This window comes from Bombyx mori, chromosome 1 (assembly GCF_030269925.1).
Source record: "Bombyx mori chromosome 1, ASM3026992v2".
NCBI classification, from domain to species: domain Eukaryota; kingdom Metazoa; phylum Arthropoda; class Insecta; order Lepidoptera; family Bombycidae; genus Bombyx; species Bombyx mori.
The window spans coordinates 14540125-14561405 of record NC_085107.1 but is presented as its reverse complement, the minus strand read 5'-3'; the positions used below and the strand labels follow the sequence as shown (position 1 = coordinate 14561405).

Here is a 21281-nt window from a genome sequence, read left to right as displayed (position 1 = left end):
CAAAAGCCTTACATAAATCATGGAATACCCAAGCAGCGTGACGCGGCTCCTCCCAAGCCTGAAAGAATTTTTAATAAGATCTACACCACCATTAATTATTGAAAGACGCCCGATAAATCCATTTCGTTTATTGTGAATTTTATTTGAACTGAAAGTGTACGCAGCTCTGAAATTAATTCAAAATTAGAGGACTCTATTACATCTATCTACACCCGATTTGAACAAAGGAATTATTTTACTATATTTCGTTCAATTAAGTAAAAACACTACAATGAATACAGTTTTGGGTGTTGATGTATCTGATACATATTTAATCAAATAAAGAACACAAATTTCATACAGTTATACTTGAAATGAATTAACAATTTTACAATACAAACTCCACAATTAAAAAATTTGGAGTAAAATTCAACACGTTTTTAGCTATTAAGGGGTTTTGTGTCTATCATAGACTATACCTACCAACATGCGTAGCGAACGCTTCTAGCAAGAACAATACGCATCTTGAACCTGCTGCACTAGTTAGATCACACATATCAATTTAATTAGAGTAGATTACTTACTCCCTTTAAAGTCTGTGGACGGATTCTAGTAACATCTTTCAACTGGCACTTCTTATGATCCATGCTTAGAAATTAAAAATACTAATATTGTAACATGAAACATATTTAATATTAGTTAGTATAAAAGTATTTTTTATAAATAAGTTCTCTTCGAATGTCATACACAAACCATCTTTCTTTCAGCCCCTTAATATCTTGATCCTGACAACAATAGTGACAGTTCTTTGTGTAAGAATCCAGTACCACTTTAACATAGTGAAGTAATGGAATAATAACATACCTTAAGGACGGTCTTGAGAATGGAACGTGATGTTTTGTTAGAATTTATTAGGTCGCACAATTTGGAAGTTTGAAAATAGTGATTCTCCGTAATGAGCATGTGCATACATAAGTACATATGTAGGAGAATGAAGTTTCCTTTTCTTTAAAAGCTTGAAGTACCTAAGGTTCGTAGCTGATGGGGCCGTTGAAGGAAAATAATTCTCGAAATAATTATAAGGTCGAATAGAAGTACAGATTTTATGCAAAAATCACTTTTAAACTGATTCATGTACAGTTTATTTTGAGGCTCTCCATAAAACTCCATATAATTCTTAGATCAATCATTACATTATAGAAAAATCTAGAATTCATTAGAGAGGACTACAAACAGATAAATTTGAAAAGTCAATATTCTGAAAATTCTTATGCCTGTTGCGTCAAGAATTGTCAAGGCCATTGTCACACCAGTTTGTATGACCTTTGACTATAGCTCATGGATACACACAGCCAAGACACTGCTGCACTTGTAAACGTTAATCCAAACTGAACTTAAACCCTACGTCTTATATCATATGGAACATATCTCACTCCAACACTAGACGAATCAGTTATTCTATATATTTTAAATAACGGTGGGCGTGCAACTTGGTGCACGTGGATGAAGTGAAACTTCTTTTTCGATGTGTAGTATTGTGGTTTTCTTCATTTTTCATCCTTATATCAGATTGCTCTTGTAATACGGAATTCTGTGTATAAAATATGCGACATCTTTAACATTTATATTATATATATTTTAAATTATAAATAGATATACATATCTTTTTTTTAAATACTTCATTAATATATTGGACGCTACTCACTGCTGATACTCGCGCCGCGCTGGCCTGTAACAAGTATACGACGCCTATGCGTTTGAGTCCCACGCATTCACTCTCACTCTTACTTTTTCTAGTATGGTATCGTTAAATGTTTAACGCAACCTTGTTGGAAGTCGCATTAGAAGTTTCACTTCAATACTTCGATGGTAAGTATTTAGTGAATTAAACAAATATGTAATTAGTCGAAAAACACGTTGAATATCACGTGCCGCCCACCTTCCCTAGAATGTAGCCGATGACCATAAAAAGTTCGAACTCAATCAGATAAATGAAGCACGAATGAGTAAAAGCAGACCAAACGTACCACGAAAACCACAACTAAAAACATTGATACTAACCACAAAAATTACATAAGTCATCGTGGCCCAAAAGATGATAAGACCTCCGGTGCATTCGTATGTAGCGATGCACCAGTGTTCGAATCCCGCAGGCGGGTACCAATTTTTCTAATGAAATACGTACATAACAAAAATTCACGATTGACTTCCACGGTGAAGGAATAACATCGTGTAATAAAATCAAACCCGCAAAATTATAATTTGCGTAATTACTGGTGGTAGGACCTCTTGTGAGTCCGCACGGGTAGGTACCACCGCCCTGCCTATTTCTGCCATGAAATAGTAATGCGTTTCGGTTTGAAGGGTGGGGCAGCCGTTGTAACTATACTGAGACCTTAGAACTTATATCTCAAGGTGGGTGGCGCATCTACGTTGTAGATGTCTATGGGCTGCAGTAACCACGTAACACCACACAAAAAAAAAACATAATGTTTAATGCTTGATAACAGGAATTGCCTCTTGGAATAGGAACTACGCCTAAATCAATCAATGGCCTCTCTGGTCTAGTGATTAGCGACCGCGAGTTAATTCCGAACGAAATCAATACCTTTGTTAAATATATTCCGCATTTAGGATATGTATGTGCCTACAGGTTATAGTCTCCTTATTTTCAGTACACATAATACAGAAGAAAAAGCTAGTTCGGAGTAATTGATGATGAAATGCCAATTGATACAATAAAATCAATCATTATTTAACAATAGCATTACTTTACAATATTTTTATATTACGTAATGCCTTCATTCGAAATCTTCATTATATGTACATATCACATTCAAAGCAATTAACAGATTTGGTATCTCACCTATCGATACCACTCATACCACAATAGCAACACGGTCAGTTGAACGTAAGCAATGGATAACAGCTCAAGCAAGAAAGAGCAGTTTGAGTTTTAAGAATTGTAATGAGCGTCATTCGTGTTTCGACGAAGCCATCGGCGATATATCAGGAAAATTCAATATGCAAATAATCTCCTTCATACAAATTTTCAACTTAAAATACATATGTGAGACTTGTTAAAATCTCAATCATGTGTTGCCTCTTTTGACTCCAGTGTCTTTTGGCGATTAAAGACGTCGCGTCTGCACTGACAGACATCACTACCCCTTTTTTTTTGGTCAGGAGGAAATCGCCTTACTCCCACCCTACACTGGGAATGGCGGGTGGGGTATATTGGAGTCGAACCGACTAAAACCTCCTGTCGCTCAACAACCAACATCCAAATCGCTCATGAGACAGAACTCATGAAAAGGCAAAGGGGGGAGAGTGAAGCATTTAGTGCGGAGCACATCTCTCCCATCACCCTCCCCCTCAGGACGCCGGACTGGCGGTCGTCGGCGCCACGACCACTAGCCCTCTCGGTTGGCAGGCTATCCGGAGTCCGCCTAGATGGCGCCGGTTAGAATGGGTTATCCTACGGAATACCCCGCTGGGTCAAAACCAGCGTGGGTCGAGGATAGCCGGCCTTCCATCACCCGGATGCTCTTACGTAAAACGTGTGCAGAGCAGCTTGCACGTCGTCTTCCTAGGCCCCCTTCGCTGGTCTCCAAACCGACATGTGAGGGGGACCCGAAACACTTAGAGGGCCAGGGCTTGGGCAAGGTCCGCCTCCCTGGCCCCCGCTCGACGGCGGCGGGCTTGTTCGTCTCTCACGCGCCCCGCCGCCTCCTTCAGCGAGATGGTGCACTCGCAGAAGTCGAGACATCACTACCCTACCTAATTTTGTTCCAAAACAGCTGGTTGTATGATGCTCTAGCAGCACTTTATCTTTAAAGTGAGAGTTGTGTAAGGTTATAAAGGTCTTCACTAAAGTGCGAGTGTACCATACGTTAGTAGATCCCTGATGCCACATGGCAACCGTGCCATAGCGATTTCTTCTGCGTCGAAGGGATATTGGTACTTCAACTTTGATATTCACTCCGGTAACTTATTAACACAACGTGGTCCATAGAGCTTTTGTGTAATAAAAAAAATTACTTTTGTTAGTTAAAAACTATCGGTGCATGAATAATCAAATAACTTCTGCATGGACGCGTTCGATTTGTTTGAAAAATTACTTTTGAACATGTGAACAATGTAATTTACAACTTTAAAGTTGTGATTATGTTTTGACCAAGTTTTCTTGTGAACGTTTGTTTTCTATTTATATTTAAAAAAGAGTTGTTATTCGAAAACAGTATTTGTTTGTTTGGATTGTTACATCAAGTTGTTTTACGTATAAATTACGCTCAAGTTACGTGTTCAATGTTTGTATTGTTTGAATGTGGCATTAAGAATAATAGACGGTGAAACGTTTTGCATTTTGATTAAAATCAAATGGTTTTAGCAACGAGATAGAGAGAGAGAGAGAGAGAGAGAGAGAGAAGCGAGTCTTCAATAAATTTTTAATGCTACTTAAAATGAATAATTACTAAAACTTAACCACGGAGATGAAAAACGTAATAAGCTACATATGTTATGTCTAATCAAAGCATCTACACTTACAAGATTACACGAGTGAGGTCATGTCCTTTATGGGCGGGATATGTAAGAAAGAGTCTATGCGAAGCGTCGCAACACTGCGTTAACATCGTAAGATCTCATTTGCACTACGAAAGACTACATCGTCGTTAAAATTAGCGTATCTTCTATAATATATTAAATCTAATGTACTGAATAATTTGTTGGTGAATTAGTTTGTCCGATTCTTCGCGTTGGTTTGTTAGCTCAAGCGTCTTTTATCTTTACGACTTGAAATGTATTAGTTAGTTATTACATTAGTTTCTGGCACTTTAGGGAATGTTTTGTTATACTACTATTAGCATAAGATAGATAATGTGCAAACTGTTTTAAAAAATGGGCTATTTTCCTAAGCTCACTGAAAGTTAAGCTATAGTGATCATTTTTCGTTTCTAACCAATATAATTTGTGAATAAAACGCTACTCAACGCATATTTATTATCATTTAAATGAGGTTTCAAATGTCTCTGAACATTTTCGGCTCCTGAAATCAAGTGTAATATGAATGTAATTTTTTCCGGGCTTTGATACAATTTCTTTTTTGCTTTTTGTGAATAATGGCAATACTAAGTGTATTGTAGTTCTATTAAAAGTGATTTTTCATCATTTTATTGGTGCACTGATGGTAGTCGATATCAAGCTACTTTACTCTAATTGAGCAGTTCCATTTTACTTAAATTTCGAGATTTAATCCACAGAAGATATATTGATGATTTTTATACAGTAAGTAAAAATCGCCATAATTACAAATATTGCGTCTAATAGTTAATCCGGGGAATCTTGAAGAACTCAAATACTTATTTAACAAGCGCCCAGTAAAAATAACAATATTGTAAAAGAAATGTTGACTCTGATTTTACATTTGCTATTTCTCTTTGCTTACTTTTTCATTCATCAATAAAAGCCGCTATAAAACTCCTTTGAGTTCCGCTAAAAGCAAAATATCTAAGTAATTAAAACCAGAGCTGATATTGGCTATTTCAAATCCATAGTATATCGCTTTGAAAATAAGGAAATGAAAAGTTAACAGACCGTGTGTAGAATATCGAAATGCTGTTTGCAAAACAATTGGATGCATGTTTACACAATGTTTGATATGATCGCTTCGCTTGCAGGTGCTTCAGCTATTCAAACGACATGTTTGGTGAATGATTACTTTGTAGTTTCCATATTTCATATTTCATATTTCATATTTGGTTCTTCAATAATTTTGGTTTTGTTGACACTAGAAGATATAATTTTTTTTAAATCGATTGCGACTTTTTTCGAGCCTCTTCGATTAGTTACCACATTGTCCACTAATGGTAGGACATCTTGTGAGTCCGCACGGGTATGTACCACAACCCTGCGTATTTCCGCCGTGAAGCAGTAATGCGTTTCGGTTTGAAGAGTAGGGCAGCCGATGTATTGTAAAAATTGAGACTTAAGAACTCATATCTCGAGGTGGGTAGCGGCATTTATGTATATCGCAGATGTCTATGAGCTTCGGTAGCCCCTTAACACCATGTGAGCCGTGAGCTCGTCCACCAATATAAGTAATAAAAAAAACTGGTGGTAGGACTTCTTGTGAGTCCGCGCGAGTAGGTACCACCGCCTTGCCTATTTCTGCCGTGAAGCAGTAATGCGTTTCGGTTTGAAGGGCGGGGCAGCCGTTGTAACTATACTGAGATCTTAGAACTTATATCTCAAGGTGGGTGGCGCATTTACGTTGTAGTTGTCCATGGGCTCTAGTAACCACTTAACACCAGTTGGGCTGTGAGCTCGTTCACCCATCTAAGCAATAAAAAATAAAAAAACTATATTGCCTATTTCAGCCACGAAGTAATCTTATGTATGAGTTTGTAGGGTAAGAAATATTAAAATTTGTATAACTCTTTGCGTTGAATTCACCCGATCGGTCGCAGGATTTGTTAAATATTCACTAGAAAAATTAATTGCTCAAGGTATTGGGATTACTTTCCTCGAAAGGGTTCGGGTTGGCTTAAATGAAATTTCATACTTTACGAAAAGGTTAACCTTATTTGTAACAAATCGAAATATATTTATATGAGTTATTTTGAAAAAAAAAAAAATGAAAACGGAACTGACAAACCGCTGGATAAAACTTACAGCTCAGACGTTTTACTTCAGTAAAACAGTTATCTTTCACCACGTCTAGCCATAGTATTAAAGCAGCTCTTTACATTTTAGCCTCCCATTTTGCTGGGAGCTGCTCGTCTACTTTGTCCGCATTAAGGGTAATACGCCACATTAAATTGAGAGCATCACAGTCGAGGACCGCAATAAACGTCCTCAAATGAAATCACAGCCATTACGGAGACGCTGCCACGAGTGTTCGCAACATTTTAACTGTACAGTGCAATATTTGTGGCCTGCGGTACCATGTTCGCGAGTTCGATGGCATTAGCACCAATACGGCTCAACTCACTAATTGTAACGAAGTACTAAGCCTGATAACAAAATTGAGCAGTAAGGTTATACGATAAGTAAACAAAATTTAAAAATCGCCTCGTTTAAAATACCGGTTCTGAAGCTATTGCTGAGGACTCCAGTTAATATCTTCGTATCCAACGTCATCATCAAAATTCTGAACGGTAAACACTGCGAAATGCGCAGTACAGACAATAGTAATAAGAGACATTATTACTGGTGGTAGGACCTCTTGTGAGTCCGCGCGGGTAGGTACCACCACCCTGCCTATTGCTGCCGTGAAGCAGTGATGCGTTTCGGTTTTAAAGGTGGGGCAGCCGTTGTAACTATACTTGAAACCTTAGAACTTATATCTCAAGGCGGGTGGTGCATTTACGTTGTAGATGTCTATGGGCTCTAATGATCACTTAACACCCGGTGGGCTGTGGGCTCGTGTGGACGAGCCCACAGCCCACCGGGTGTTAAGTGATGGGTGGCCTTCTGAGCAATAAAAAAAAAATTTACATCTTGTGGCTAATGAATTAAAATACCTTTTTTTTCTACAGGCAAGCCCCCGGACTTCATCGCTTTCGCCATTACTCTTTTGATGATGCTCGTCCTGATCGCTGGCGTGAGGAAATCGCTGATGTTCAACAACATCCTAAACTCCATCAACCTCATAGTTTGGGTGTTCATCATGGGCTCCGGTCTCTTCTACGCCGACTTCAGCAACTGGACTGATCATAAGGGTTTTCTTCCGTACGGATGGAACGGGGTACGTACACATATAGGTTTTATCACCGTTTATTAACAGAGAAACTCCCGATATTGTACAGAAATTATCATAGTCCTTAGTCATTACATCGCTGTACCACACTTATGGACGTCAGTAAAGCCAGCATCACATCCAGGCCACTACCTATCGAAAAAAAATGTTTTTGATTCTCTTTTTTATTGCCCTTGTAGGCAGACAAGTATACGGCCCACCTGATGGTGAGTAGTTACCGTCGCCCATGGACTTCAACAATGCCAGGGGCAGAGCAAAGCCGCTGCCTACGCCTAATACTCTCCACAAGCCTCGTTTGAAGAAGGACATGTCATAGCGCTCATATGATACTCATATGATAGCGGAAATACCGGAATGCCTAGTCACATTTTTATTGGAATAATATATTTATACGCTCAAAACCGATATGAGAGATTGTCATAATAAATACAGGGCTAAGAGCGATAGTATAGACGAATTGTTTTAGAGAGAGAGAGAGAGAGAGAATACACTTTATTGCACACCAAAACACAATTTACATTCAAAAAACAATCAAAAAAAGCAGATACATTTGTACAATAGGCGGTCTTATCGCTAAAAGCGATCTCTTCCAGACAAGCGTTTCATTTATAGAAATTCTGGAAAATATAAAAAACTAGTTTTAGATGCAAACCTAATAAATGGAAAAGGCTACCGTGATCACGACTGTATGCAAAACTTTGGGCTACCAGAGATCCAACAATAGTCGTTGATCCCGTTCACACAGATCGTTTGGAACTGCTGGGTGTACCGAGGGACTTTAATCTTTTCTGTTTTGCACCATATTCTCCATGAGAAGTGCTCTGAGGAATTATTCAATATGATCCCTCCGTCTACTCTCTAACGTCGCACCTCCCACCACGGCATTAGAGCTTATCCATACTAATTGGAATCGCTGCGTTCATCCACAGTGCGTTTCCAGAGATATTTTGTTCGTTGTACCATCCGGATCTAGAACGAACTTCCCTCCACGGTGTTTCTCAAATGCCTTGACATGCTCTTCTTATTCTTTCAAACGAGATGGCTTTCGGCCTGGAACTGCTGATGTCCATGAGCAACAATAACCAATGACCGTCAGGTGGTCCGCCAACCATCCGGCCGGTCCGGCCTATTTCTGCCGTGAAGCAGTTAATGCGTTTCGGTTTGAAGGGTGGGGTAGCCGCTGTAACTATACTGAGATCTTAGAACTTATATCTCAAAGATGGGTGGCGCATTTACGTTGTAGATGTCTATGGGCTCCAGTAGCCACTTAACACCAGGTGGGCTGTGAGCTCGTCCACCCATCTAAACAATAAAAAAAAAAGCGCTAAAGAAATGAAAAATTTAAATTCAATTTTGGGGCACTTCATGAAAACGGCTAATGGAGCCATGAAAAAGAATATTAATTATAATTAACCAACATTTGAAAGTGTTATCAAAGTTAAGAGTCCCATTTAATTTCACTTTCTAGGACAAATTTCTTTTTATTTTACTAATGATTTTTATAGTAATTTATAAGATTTGTTTTTGAACTGAAAACTTATAATACAAATTTGAATATATAACATACTATTTAAGAATTAAAAATCAATATATAGCAAGTATTTAAGTAAGCAAGTACCTATATGTGTCGGTGTTCGAATCCCGCAGGCAAGTACCAATTTTTCTAATGAAATACGTACTTAACAAATGTTCACGGTTGCCTTCCACGGTGAAGTAATAACATGGTCTAATAAAGAATGAAGCTCCCATAATTATGATTTGCGTAATTACTGGTGGTAGGACGTGTTGTGAATCCGCACGGGTAGGTAGCACCACACCACCTTTCTGCCGTGAAGCAGTAATGCGTTTCGGTTTGAAGGGTGGGGCAGCCGTTGTTACTATACTGAGACCTTAGAACTCACATCTCAAGGTGGCGGCATTTGCGTTTTAGATGTCTACGGGCTCCAGTAACCACTTAACACCAGGTAGGCCGTGAGCTCGTCCACCCAGATAAACAATAAAAAAATCCAAAAACAAAATTAAAATATGGATTAGAAAAAACACAAATATAAATTCACTTTTGTATAACGTTCCACGCTGAATTAGGCTTCCGCTGGTATTAGCTGATTATCATTGTCAGCTATCTTTTCTTGTTTGAAGAAGAAAATTCAGTGCTGAAGAAACATCGAAGAACCTAATGTTATCGACTGAAATAGATAGCCGCTGCTTTGTGGCTACTATAATAGAAAAATCTCCGTTCAATCTGATATTGAAAATCTTTTCTGCGGTATTCGCTAAGACTTGGTACGTACGTGTCTTTTTCAAATGACTCTTCGAAAGAAAATGAAAGGTTGGTTTCAATGAGCACAGTCCATGAAATTTACTCACAAAAGTCTCCCAATCAAGAGCTCAACCTACAAGTACGTCTTGAGCCGATCTGTCTACATACGTCAATTAAAATAAATCGAATTGCGAAGAAGGCTTTCAAAAAAAAAAGCGGCCTATTATGCAATCAGATTAGGATATCGATCTTCAGAACCAACTTTTAACACAGACACGTACTTACGAGTTCTGAATTAAAGATAGGGCTGTCAGCTTTGAATAAAAGATAGAAAATAAGGAGAAAGAGTAGATACTTAGCACTTTCTATGAACCTACAAAAGTAATTCTGTTACAACAAAAACCACAACGCCAAAGTTCCTTGAAAAAAATTTGTTGGAAGACTTTGGCAGGATGGAGTAATTTTTTTGAGACCAATCAAATTAAATCTCTACACACTGATTCTCGCCATCATTCGTCAAAGTTACGACAAGACCAATTCTTATGGCTAATATGTATTCATTATTAAAAAATTCTTTGCAACCCTATATACAATCCTAGCTATATAGACGTTCAATGAATTGTAGATATTCGGGTCGACTCCTTCGAGCGATTCCGTAATTTGTACTAAATTTGATTTAGTGGTGTTCGTGGAATTCAGCGTACGTGTGAAGCGATGAATAAGCTTATTTTTTTAAAGGAGAACAACAATTTTATGAAAAGAAATGAGAAGGTTTCTTTTGTCTTAATACACACAATGCCACTGAGATAAATAAATATTTATTTATATATTTGACAACACTTGACAAGCAATTGCACGTAAAAATCATTAAACCGCTCACACAAAGGCGTGACAAATAAATCCCCAACACCGGAATTTAGTACTGGTCACTCAGCAACTAGTATTAGAAATAAAATATACAAAAACATTTATTTTCTGCAATAAAGTAATCTCATTTTGAAAAGCATATCAGAACATGGCTGGTTATAAATATAATTGAGATCCCTCGGTGTCACACTAGTTTTTTTACGTGACGTCCATTTGATTTTAATAAAATGAATTTGGTTTTCTTAGTGTTTTAGAACTAAATAAAATCGTAATTAAATATTGATTATAGGATCGTGACTGCCGCTTTGATTTCTATTTAAACGGACAACTGACTCGAAGAACGCAGATAAAACGCGCATTAAGCCAAACAAACTACAAGTTGCATTGTAACGCAATGTCTGTTCTTTACTGCAATCCACTCAGCGTGGCGGTAATTCTACGGAATTAACTAAACGAATAGACCGAGATCCGCCTCTGCTAACGAACTTGGATTATTTTAATTTGATCATGGCTAATTCAGTTCTTGTGCCTAATCTTATTGCAAACTTTGAAAAGAATCGTACTTATATAAAGCCAATGATAGCAGTATGTGCCAATAATAGTGTGTTAAAAACAACATTAACATACTGTAATGAACAGTGCAAATGCTACAGAAATTTTATATATTCAATATTCACATTTCTAAAAAAATAGACCTAAGGATCTACTATATCCAAATAGGACCCCACCGAACGTGGTCTCGCCTTGTCGCGGCGGTGGGGCTTAAGCGTGCACCCCGATACCGTGGAGCAGCGTTGTCTGCACAGGGGTGCCGTGAACAAAGAGGACTGCACACCGTGTTCCCGTTTTCCCACCTTTGCTGGACAAAGGGTGCGTGAAGCGGGAGATGGCTCCCTTCTGGAGCCGTCTTGAATGCTAGGCCATGTCCCCGGCAGCTTTTTTGGCTGCTAAAGGGGAAGGCCCTCCAGAGGAGGGTACCGGTACGCCGGCGTGGCCACACCGTGGTCAGACGTGTGGGTCTGTCAGTAATGGTAGACCCCACGTGGATGAGAAGTGAACCGGAGGGCACTCCCTTCCGGTCGCTGGTTGCCATGTCCCCGGCTGCCTCTTGGCGGCTACAGGGGAAGGCCCCCCAAAGGGGGGTACCGGTTTACCGGCGTGGCTTCGAAGAAGCACACCGCAATCCCTACCGAGTAGGGGACGGGGGCTGCTGCCTAGCAGGAGCCGTGAGGATGCGAACCTCTATAAAAAATGCCCCAATCCCAAGTTTTTGACACCTGACGATGGGATGAATGGCTGGAGGGAGTCTAGTCCCAAGGGTTGTCCCATACCGTAATCCCCACTTGGTGGGGGGCGGGGGCCGCTGCCTAGTAGGGGCCGCGAGGATGCAAACCTCTATAAAAAATGCCCTAATCCTAAGCCTGTGACGTGCCCGGTGATGGGATGAGTGGCTGGAGGGTGTCCAGTCGTGAGGGCCGTCCCAGGGGACCGACCCCTGGTTAAATAACAAAGGAACGAAATGAATGATGGCAAACTTACAAAAAACATTACCCCAGGAGGGTACCACTCTAGGTGGAGAATCCCTCCGTGCTTCCACTTCGGTGGGAGCATGCTGCCCCACGTATTCTGGGGGGGGCAAAGCATGCCACGATGAAGGGGGCTGTGCGACGGGCAGCGGAAAACCCGTCGAACCGAGGTGTGCCAGCGCTGGCTCGACGCGCTCTGCGCTCGTCAGCGACTGCGAGGCGGCTGGCCCGAAAGGGAAAGTCAGGCGGAAGAGGAAATCGAGGGGAGTTTCTTCCCGCGAAGGGAAGGGGGGGCTAACGTCGTCCTCTGACACGGATGCCCCACCGGAGAAAGTGGTGGTAGTCTCCGATTCGGCCTCTGCCGCGGAGGAGATGCCGCCCCCTAAAGGGAGACCCGCTCGGGGGAAGGGCGCACCGTCACCGGCGCCGTCATCGGCGTCGATGTCTGTCGCCTCGCTGGACGGGCGGACGACAGAAGAGGAGGAGGGCGGTCTTCGGGACCCTGCCTTGGTCATAGGCAGGGCCATGAAGACCGTCAAGTCGTATGCGGCGACCAGTGCCAAAACCAAAGCTGCTGGCCGCAGGCTGCGGGAAGTCGTCTCGCGAGTCTCGAAGGTTCTGCCTTCGGTTGCTTCCGCCAATGACCAGGTGGTGCAGCTGATGGCGGAGAATTTGAGGCTCCGAGCACAGCTACAGGCGCAGCAGCGGCCCGATGGCAAGGTTGCTGCTACCAAGCGGGTAGCCGCGACGAGGTCGTCGCCCGCGTTGCCGCGTGCCGCTGGGTCGCGGACTCCTCCGGCATCTGTGCCGGCGGTGTCGCCGCTGGTCTCCGGGGTCCCTCGGGGTCCCTGTCCCTCAGCGGCGGCTGGCGACCCGTGGCCCGTGCTGCCACCATCGCGCGCGGTACAGCGGCGTTCGCGTCTCCCGTCGCCGCGGTCTAGGGAGGCGACGGCCGTCGAGCGGCAGCAGGGATCCGCGGGGCCACGGATCTTGGGCCTGCCGGAACCGAATTGCTACAGCCTGGACGAGATTATCGATCGCACCGTCCAGGCTGTAATGGAAAGGCTGGGTGGCGGGCTGGCGGCTCTCGAAGCGAAACGTATTGTCGCTGGTGACGCTGAACGGCCTGCGTCTACACATGCCGCGGTGTCGGGTGCTGCAGTGACCCGCTCCACCCCCGTACAGGCTCCAGCTACTAGGGCGGGCCCGGGGCGAGACAGAGCCAAGCGGGGGGGCGGCGCTAACGCGAAGTGCACATCGCAAGCGCCTCAACCCCGTCCGCTGCCCCCGCCCCCGTCTAACATGGACGAGGGGTGGAATGTGGTGGCCCGGCGGGGTGCCAAGAGGGCCGTACCGACAGCTCCCCAAGTGGGTGGAGCACCGGCCACTGCGGCGTCTCAGGCTGCTCCCCAACAGGGTCGAGCGCCTGTGGCCGCCAAGAAAAAGAAGACGAAGAAGAAGTCGACGCGCGCGCCGCGGTCGGCGGCAGTGGTCTTAACGCTGCTGCCGGCCGCCGAGGCCAGGGGCGTGTCATACGGAGATGTAGTCTCCCGGGCGTGCGCGGCTATTGATCTGGACGAGATCGGGGCGGGGGAGGGCCTCCGCTGTAGGCTGACGGCCAATGGGGCCAAGCTACTAGAGTGTCCCGGTGCCGATAGTTCCGGCATCGCGGAGCGTCTGGCGGCGAAGCTCCGTACGGTTCTGCCTGAGGAGGAGGTTCGAGTGCACAGGCCGGTCAAAATGGCTGAATTGAGAGTGACCGGCCTGGACGACTGCACCACTAAGGATGAGGTGGCGGCGGCTATTGCCGCCCGGGGCAACTGCGCCCTGGAGAATATAACCGTAGGCGAGCTGCGCCTCGGTTATACCGGGGCTGGCTCTGTTTGGGTGCGTTGCCCGGTAGAGGCGGCCACCTCCTTGGCTGCTCCTCCGCCCGGGAGACCGTCGGGGGAACCGGGCAGGTTGCGCGTGGGCTGGATAGCGGCCCGCGTGCGCCTTCTCGAACCACGCGCCTGGCGGTGCCTTAGGTGCTTCAGCACTGGGCACTGCCTTGCTAAATGCGCGAGTGCCGTTGACCGCAGCGGATTGTGCTTTCGCTGTGGTCAGCCGGGACACAAGGCGGCCGTGTGCTCGGCTGCGCCGCACTGCTTATTATGTGCGGCGGCCGGGCGCAAGGCTGACCACCGGGCCGGGGGCAAGGCCTGCCCTCCGGCCAGCAAGAATGCTGAACGAAATCGGCGCCGCCAAGCTAAGCGGCGTCAAAAGAAGCGGTTGGCCGGGGGAGCACCGGCCGGCACTTTGTCCCCCGCTGAGGCGTTCGCGCCCGATAGCGGGGGCAATGGAGTAGGGGAGGGAGCGATGGATGTGGTTCAGTCTTAATGGATCACACCTATCGCTTCCTGCAGGGAAACTTGAACCACTCCGCTGGGGCTCAGGACATGTTGCTCCAGACCATGGCGGAGTGGTCAATTGACGTGGCTGTGGTCGCCGAGCCATACTTCGTTCCCCCAGCGGATGACTGTTGGTTTGGGGACGTTGATGGCTTGGCGGCCATACATATCAGAAGAACCGCGATGGTCCCCCCCCTGGCGATGGTGACCAGGGGCCCCGGGATCGTCGCGGTACAGTTAGAAAATATCGTCGTGATCGGGGTGTACTTTTCTCCGAATCGGCCTACCGTCGAGTTCGAGCGGTTCCTGGACGGGCTAGAGGTGATCGCTCGTCACCTCGCTCCCCGTTCAGTGATACTGGCGGGGGACTTCAATGCGAAGTCTGTCGCTTGGGGTTCCCCATTCACGGACGCTCGTGGTAGGCTGCTGGAGGAGTGGGCGGTCGCGGTCGGTCTCTGTATCGTTAATAGGGGCTCGATCGCGACTTGCGTGCGGTGGACGGGCGAGTCTATCGTGGACTTGACGTTCGCGAGCTCGCCCGTCGCGCGGCGCATCCTCGGCTGGAGAGTGGTGGTGGGGGCGGAATCGTTGTCCGATCACCGGTATATCCGGTACGATCTTTCTGCCCCTGCGCCGACGCCGGCTGCAGGTGCCCGCGGGGTTGACCCCCCGCAGAGTGCATCCCGGTCATTCCCTAGGTGGGCACTGAAGCTCCTGAACAGGGAGCTCCTGGTGGAGGCCTCTATGGTGGCGGCGTGGGCGCCCAAGCGCCCACAACCTGTCGATGTGGAAACCGAGGCCGAATGGTTCCGGGGCGCGATGCACCGCATATGTGATGCCTCGATGCCCCGGGTCGGCTCTCGGCACTCTGGACGGCGACAGTCGCCCTGGTGGTCGCCCGAAATTGCAAGACTGCGTGCGGTCTCCATTCGGGCGAGCCGCCGGTGCACTAGACACCGCCGTCGCCGCCGCCTGCGGCGCGACGAGCCCGTCGCGTTCGCGGAGGGGGAAGCTCGGCTGCACCGCGAATATCGCGCTGCGAAGGACGCCCTGCGGCTGGCCATCAGGCGGGCCAAGGAGCAGAACATGGAGAGACTCTTGGAGGCGCTCGAAGCGGATCCGTGGGGGAGCCCATACAAATTGGTACGCGGCAAGTTGCGCCCGTGGGCCCCCTCTATGACTGAGCGTCTCCAGCCCCAGCAGCTGCGGGACATCGTTTCGGCGTTGTTCCCGCAGGAGCGGGAGGGTTTTGTCCCTCCCGCTATGGGCGGGCCGTCTGACACCGTCGACGGCCAAGCTCCTGCTGAGGTGCCTCGTATTACCGAGGCAGAGCTCCGGGTGGCCGTTGTCAAGATGACTGCGAAAGACACGGCCCCCGGCCCGGACGGAGTCCACGGCCGGGTATTGGCCTTGGCCCTCGGTGCCCTGGGGGACCGGCTCCTTGAGCTATATAATGGCTGCTTGGAGTCGGGACGGTTTCCGTCGCTCTGGCGGACGGGTAGACTTGTGTTGTTGAGGAAGGAGGGGCGCCCGGTGGATACAGCCGCCGGGTATCGTCCTATCGTGCTGCTGGACGAGGCGGGAAAATTGCTGGAACGTATTCTGGCTGCCCGCATCGTTCGGCACCTGGTCGGGGTGGGGCCTGACCTGTCGGCGGAGCAGTACGGCTTCCGGGAGGGCCGTTCGACCGTGGATGCAATTCTTCGCGTGCGGTCCCTCTCGGACGAGGCCGTTTCTCGGGGTGGGGTGGCGCTGGCGGTGTCTCTTGACATCGCCAACGCATTTAACACTCTGCCCTGGACCGTGATAGGGGGGGCACTGGAGAGGCATGGAGTGCCCCTCTACCTCCGCCGGCTGGTTGGGTCCTATTTGGGGGCCAGGTCGGTCGTATGTACCGGGTACGGTGGGACCCTTCATCGTTTTCCGGTCGTGCGTGGTGTTCCGCAGGGGTCGGTTCTCGGCCCCCTCTTGTGGAATATCGGGTACGACTGGGTGCTGAGGGGCGCCCTCCTCCCGGGCCTCCGCGTTATTTGTTACGCGGACGACACGTTGGTCGTGGCCCGGGGGGATGATTTTAGGGAGTCTGCCCGTCTCGCCACAGCGGGAGTGGCTCTCGTCGTCGGAAGGATAAGGAGGCTGGGTCTCGACGTGGCGCTCAATAAATCCGAGGCTCTGTGGTTTCACGGGCCGCGGAGGGCGCCACCCGTTGACACCCACATCGTGGTTGGAGGCGTCCGGATAGGGGTCGGGGTGCAGTTGAAGTACCTCGGCCTCGTGTTGGACAGCCGGTGGGCCTTTCGTGCTCACTTTGCGGAGCTGGTCCCCCGATTGATGGGGACGGCCGGTTCTTTGAGCCGGCTGCTCCCGAATATTGGGGGACCGGATCAGGTTGTGCGCCGTCTCTACGCGGGGGTGGTGCGATCGATGGCCCTGTACGGTGCACCTGTGTGGGCTGAGCCGCGCAACCGGGCCACTATGGCTCGGTTCTTGCGCCGGCCGCAGCGCACCGTTGCCATCAGGGTCATCCGCGGATATCGCACCGTCTCCTTCGAGGCGGCGTGTGTTTTGGCGGGGACGCCGCCATGGGAGCTGGAGGCGGAGTCGCTCGCTGCCGACTATCGGTGGCGCAGCGAGCTTCGTGCTCGGGGCGTGGCGCGTGTCCCCGAGAGTGAGCTGCGGGCGCGGAAGGCCCATTCTCGGCGGTCCGTGCTCGAGTCGTGGTCGAGGCGATTGGCCAACCCCACGTGGGGGCTACGGACCGTCGAGGCGGTTTACCCGGTCTTTGATGACTGGGTGAATCGTGGCGAGGGACGTCTCACCTTTCGTCTGGTGCAGGTGCTGACCGGGCACGGATGCTTCGGGAAGTACCTGCGCCGGATAGGGGCTGAGCCGACGACGAGGTGTCACCATTGTGGACACGACCTGGACACGGCGGAGCATACGCTCGCTGTCTGCCCCGCTTGGGAGGTGCGGCGCCGTGTCCTGGTCGCAAAGATAGGACCTGACTTGTCGCTGCCTGGCGTCGTGGCGTCGATGCTTGGCAGCGATGAGTCATGGAAGGCTATGCTCGACTTCTGCGAGTGCACCATCTCGCAGAAGGAGGCGGCGGGGCGAGTGAGGGAAAGCTCTCCTCACTACGCAGAAACCCGCCGCCGCCGAGCAGGGGGTCGGGACCGGGGTCGTATCCGTGACCTGGCCCCCTAAGAGCTAGGGGTCCCACCCGTTTTGTGCGGGGAGGGACCCAGACGAGGGGTGGCGTGCTCTGCACGCTCACCCGCAATAGGAAGCCGGGTGATGGTAGACCGCGTTCCCCCGACCGCTCTGGGGGAAGGTGTAACGCGGCGCCATCAAAGCGGGCTCTCGGCCCGCTGAACGAGGGAACCGGTGGTCGTTTCGCTGGCGGCCACCGGTCCGGCGTCCGTGGGACGGTGGGATGGATGTAATGTGCTCTGCGTCAACCCTGTCCCGCCGTTTCAATAGCCCCGACTGGGCTCCGGCCCGGTCCGAGGTAGGGCGCCGGTTGTGAGCGGCAGGAGTTTTTAGTGAGGTTCAACTCCCACATACCCCACCTGCCGCGCGGGTGGGGATCCGGCGATTTTCTCCTGTGGAAAAAAAAAAAAAAAAAAAAAAAAAATATCCAAATAGGAGATCAAGAGTCAACTGCACAGATATACGGTGACATCATCTTATACTTAGCATTGTTTATTGTGAATTGAAATTGTCTTTTGAAAGTAGGCACGCTTCTCGTCCAAAGTATTTTTGTTCACTAATACGAAGTAGGTTTATAAATAAACCTGTGTCAATAACCACAACACTCAATTTGAAAGTGACGGGTAAATTTGATTCTAAATTAAGATTCAATTAAAGTTTTGATGGCGGCGGAGGAAGCTGGGTCGAACCGGTTTAGTCGATCAGACTATTTATAACGAAGATCTTTAAGCGATATTTATCATTGTATAAGATATGCCGAGCATTTAGTTTTTGCTGGGACGTGGGTCGATTAGTTCGTCGGTCGATATCTTTATAACATTGCATAATATTCACACGTGGATCTATTTAGGCCACTCGGGTGCATTAAGCAACTTTTCCCAGCTCTAAATCCAGCACAAGTGGCACTATTCGACGCATCCTTGAGGTTGAAAGTGTGCCGAGGACTGTCTACTTTTCCACTTACTACGCAATGTTCACATAGAAAATACAGAGAAGTTTCCTCCTTTTCTGTAATACGGTACCTGAAGGTTGGAACAAAAACAAGAAAGATAATCAAATAATAGTTAATCAATGTTTCTCCTAACCGAACAACGTCATTTATCCTTGACATTGAATGTGAATGTCAAGGGCTCATATTTCTAGATCAACCAATATTTGACGAAGAAACTCATCATTCCAAATTCATTCTTCCTGTTTTGAGAATAAAGTTTAAGCTTCAATGAACATTTCCACCTGTTGCAGGGGCTAGCCGTCTAGACATTGACATGGTTTCAGCTCTATTCATAGTTTAAATTCTATTCGAGCGGGAGGGCCTTATTAAGTTCCTTATCGGAAAATTGATCTATGACAAATCTATTGGTTAGATAACACAATTCTACAAAAAATATTTCGTTCTTTGTCCTAACGTTTATACTAGGTTTTTCCGGTTAATTATTCACAAAAACGAAAATAAAATACCTTTTTTGGTATAAAGTTTGCTTTTGTGATAGTTATAGTAATAATACTCATTTTTCAATTTGGTTATAAATTTTAATTAATTTTAATACTTTAAAAAAAACCGCGCTATGAGAGTGGGGTGTTTACGTTTACAAAGTGCCACTAGATGGCACTCGAATCATAAACAACGATCAGGTGTTTTGTACAAGCCCAGAAAAACTTAAAATTTCACGAAAGTGTAAATACGATGCTGATGCATTTTGTTTCATATGTGGTCAATTGATTAAAGTTCAAAAGCAAACTGTTTCATGCCATGTATTTTCTTTTCGTCTAATTACGATCTAAGATATCGAAATTTTATGCTTTGCAATCAAAGTCCAATTTGGTGTTGACCCGTGTAATTGAAGAAATGAAATTGATCCTGAACTACGTTTTGAGGCTATGGATCTGACGTAGCTTATCTTCTGGTCTACGAATATTCTGCAGGCTAGCAGAATAAATTATTTCTTGCCACTTATAATTCATTCCCCATCCTTAATTTTCAGCTATTTTTCTAGTATCACCTTGTAGGACTAGACTAGAGGATAGCAACATAATTTCTATTTCTGCCCAGAATAAGTGAGCCTTTCTAAATTAATGAGTGGGCTAATATACAAATGGCAAGTGGAAAGAAAAAAATGGTGGGGGCGCAGTCCAATGCTTTGGTGTAATTAGGTCCGCACCGCCCTCGATTCCATCATCTACGATCCTCTCAGGGTAACCGACAGGACGACATAGCATAAGGACGAAGGTCAACTACGGTGGTGTGCCTACCCTCACAGTTGAGGAGTATAACTGGAGAAACACTATACAATACAATTGACTCGTAAGCAAGATAAGCCAACACACTGCAAAAAAACTCAAAGCTGTGGGACAAGGTTTGAGAGGCAATGTCTAATTAAGACAATAATGAACATTATCAAAAGCCCTCACTCAACTATATCCATGTCTTTAAGGAAATGTGTGCGCAACTAAGCGATAATAACAGAACACAGTAATTAATGCTTGAGACTACAAATGTGAGCCGTTTTCGTAATGTAATAATTTCGTATGTAGGAAGAAAGTAAAATATGGAAAAATACAATCTAACCGCCTCTTCTTTAGACAAATTAGTTTGACACTAATTTTCATTACAAGCAAGAGTTCTTGTCCCAAAATGGTTTCACAGATATGTATTTCTAATCTTTCTTATATCTGTTAAATATCCGACAGGAATGACAATGATCTGTCCAAATTTCAATATGTTTTTTGCAATCGTTTTGTGAATCCGCGTAAAAGATTTCGGGCTAATTCCTTTTTCTCCTTTTATATATGTATTTTATTCCGACTCTAACAAAAAGTCATCATCGAAAAGAATTCAATTTATATTTAGAATCAAAATTTTTTTTAAATTTAGATTGCTTAATACGAAAAAGTACAAAATTCTCTAATATGAATATGCTAGAATATGTCTAAATTATGTATTTAGCATTTAATATAAATATGCGTCCAAAGACAAAGAAAATAAAAAAGCATTGTTTAATAAATGACTATAGCGAAATGTTTTAACTGATCTGAAATAATTGTAGACTTTCATTTCATTTGCCTTCAAAAATTTTACAATCAAATGCCAATTTATTTTTATTTACAAGCCGTAGTCGAATACAAAAATATTAATCCCATCGTGCGCCTTCAGGCATAAAGTAAAATAATCAGTGCAGAAATTTCGATTAGTCCACCACACATACATATAAATTTATTGTATTGGACTAGATTTTTTTTCCTACCTATGCTGATAGCCTTGAGAGGCTATTTCAGTTTCTCCTTGACGTGTA

At 46.0% G+C, this 21281-nt stretch overlaps 1 protein-coding gene and 1 long non-coding RNA gene across 2 annotated transcripts in view; one reads left to right on the top strand and one right to left on the bottom strand.

Annotated features, from left to right (window-relative positions):
• The window catches only part of LOC101740985 (solute carrier family 7 member 14), a 124091-nt gene that overhangs the window by 41421 nt on the left and 61389 nt on the right, over positions 1–21281 (top strand). Inside the window, exon 5 of the mRNA XM_038012107.2 lies at positions 7518–7726. Within this exon, the coding sequence (XP_037868035.2) occupies positions 7518–7726 (209 nt within the window). The remainder of the gene's footprint in view (positions 1–7517; positions 7727–21281) is intronic.
• LOC134199348 (uncharacterized) lies at positions 113–1243 on the bottom strand. Its single transcript, XR_009973804.1, has 2 exons — positions 844–1243; positions 113–764 (listed from the first exon to the last, which is right to left on the bottom strand). It is a non-coding gene; the product is annotated as an uncharacterized LOC134199348 (long non-coding RNA).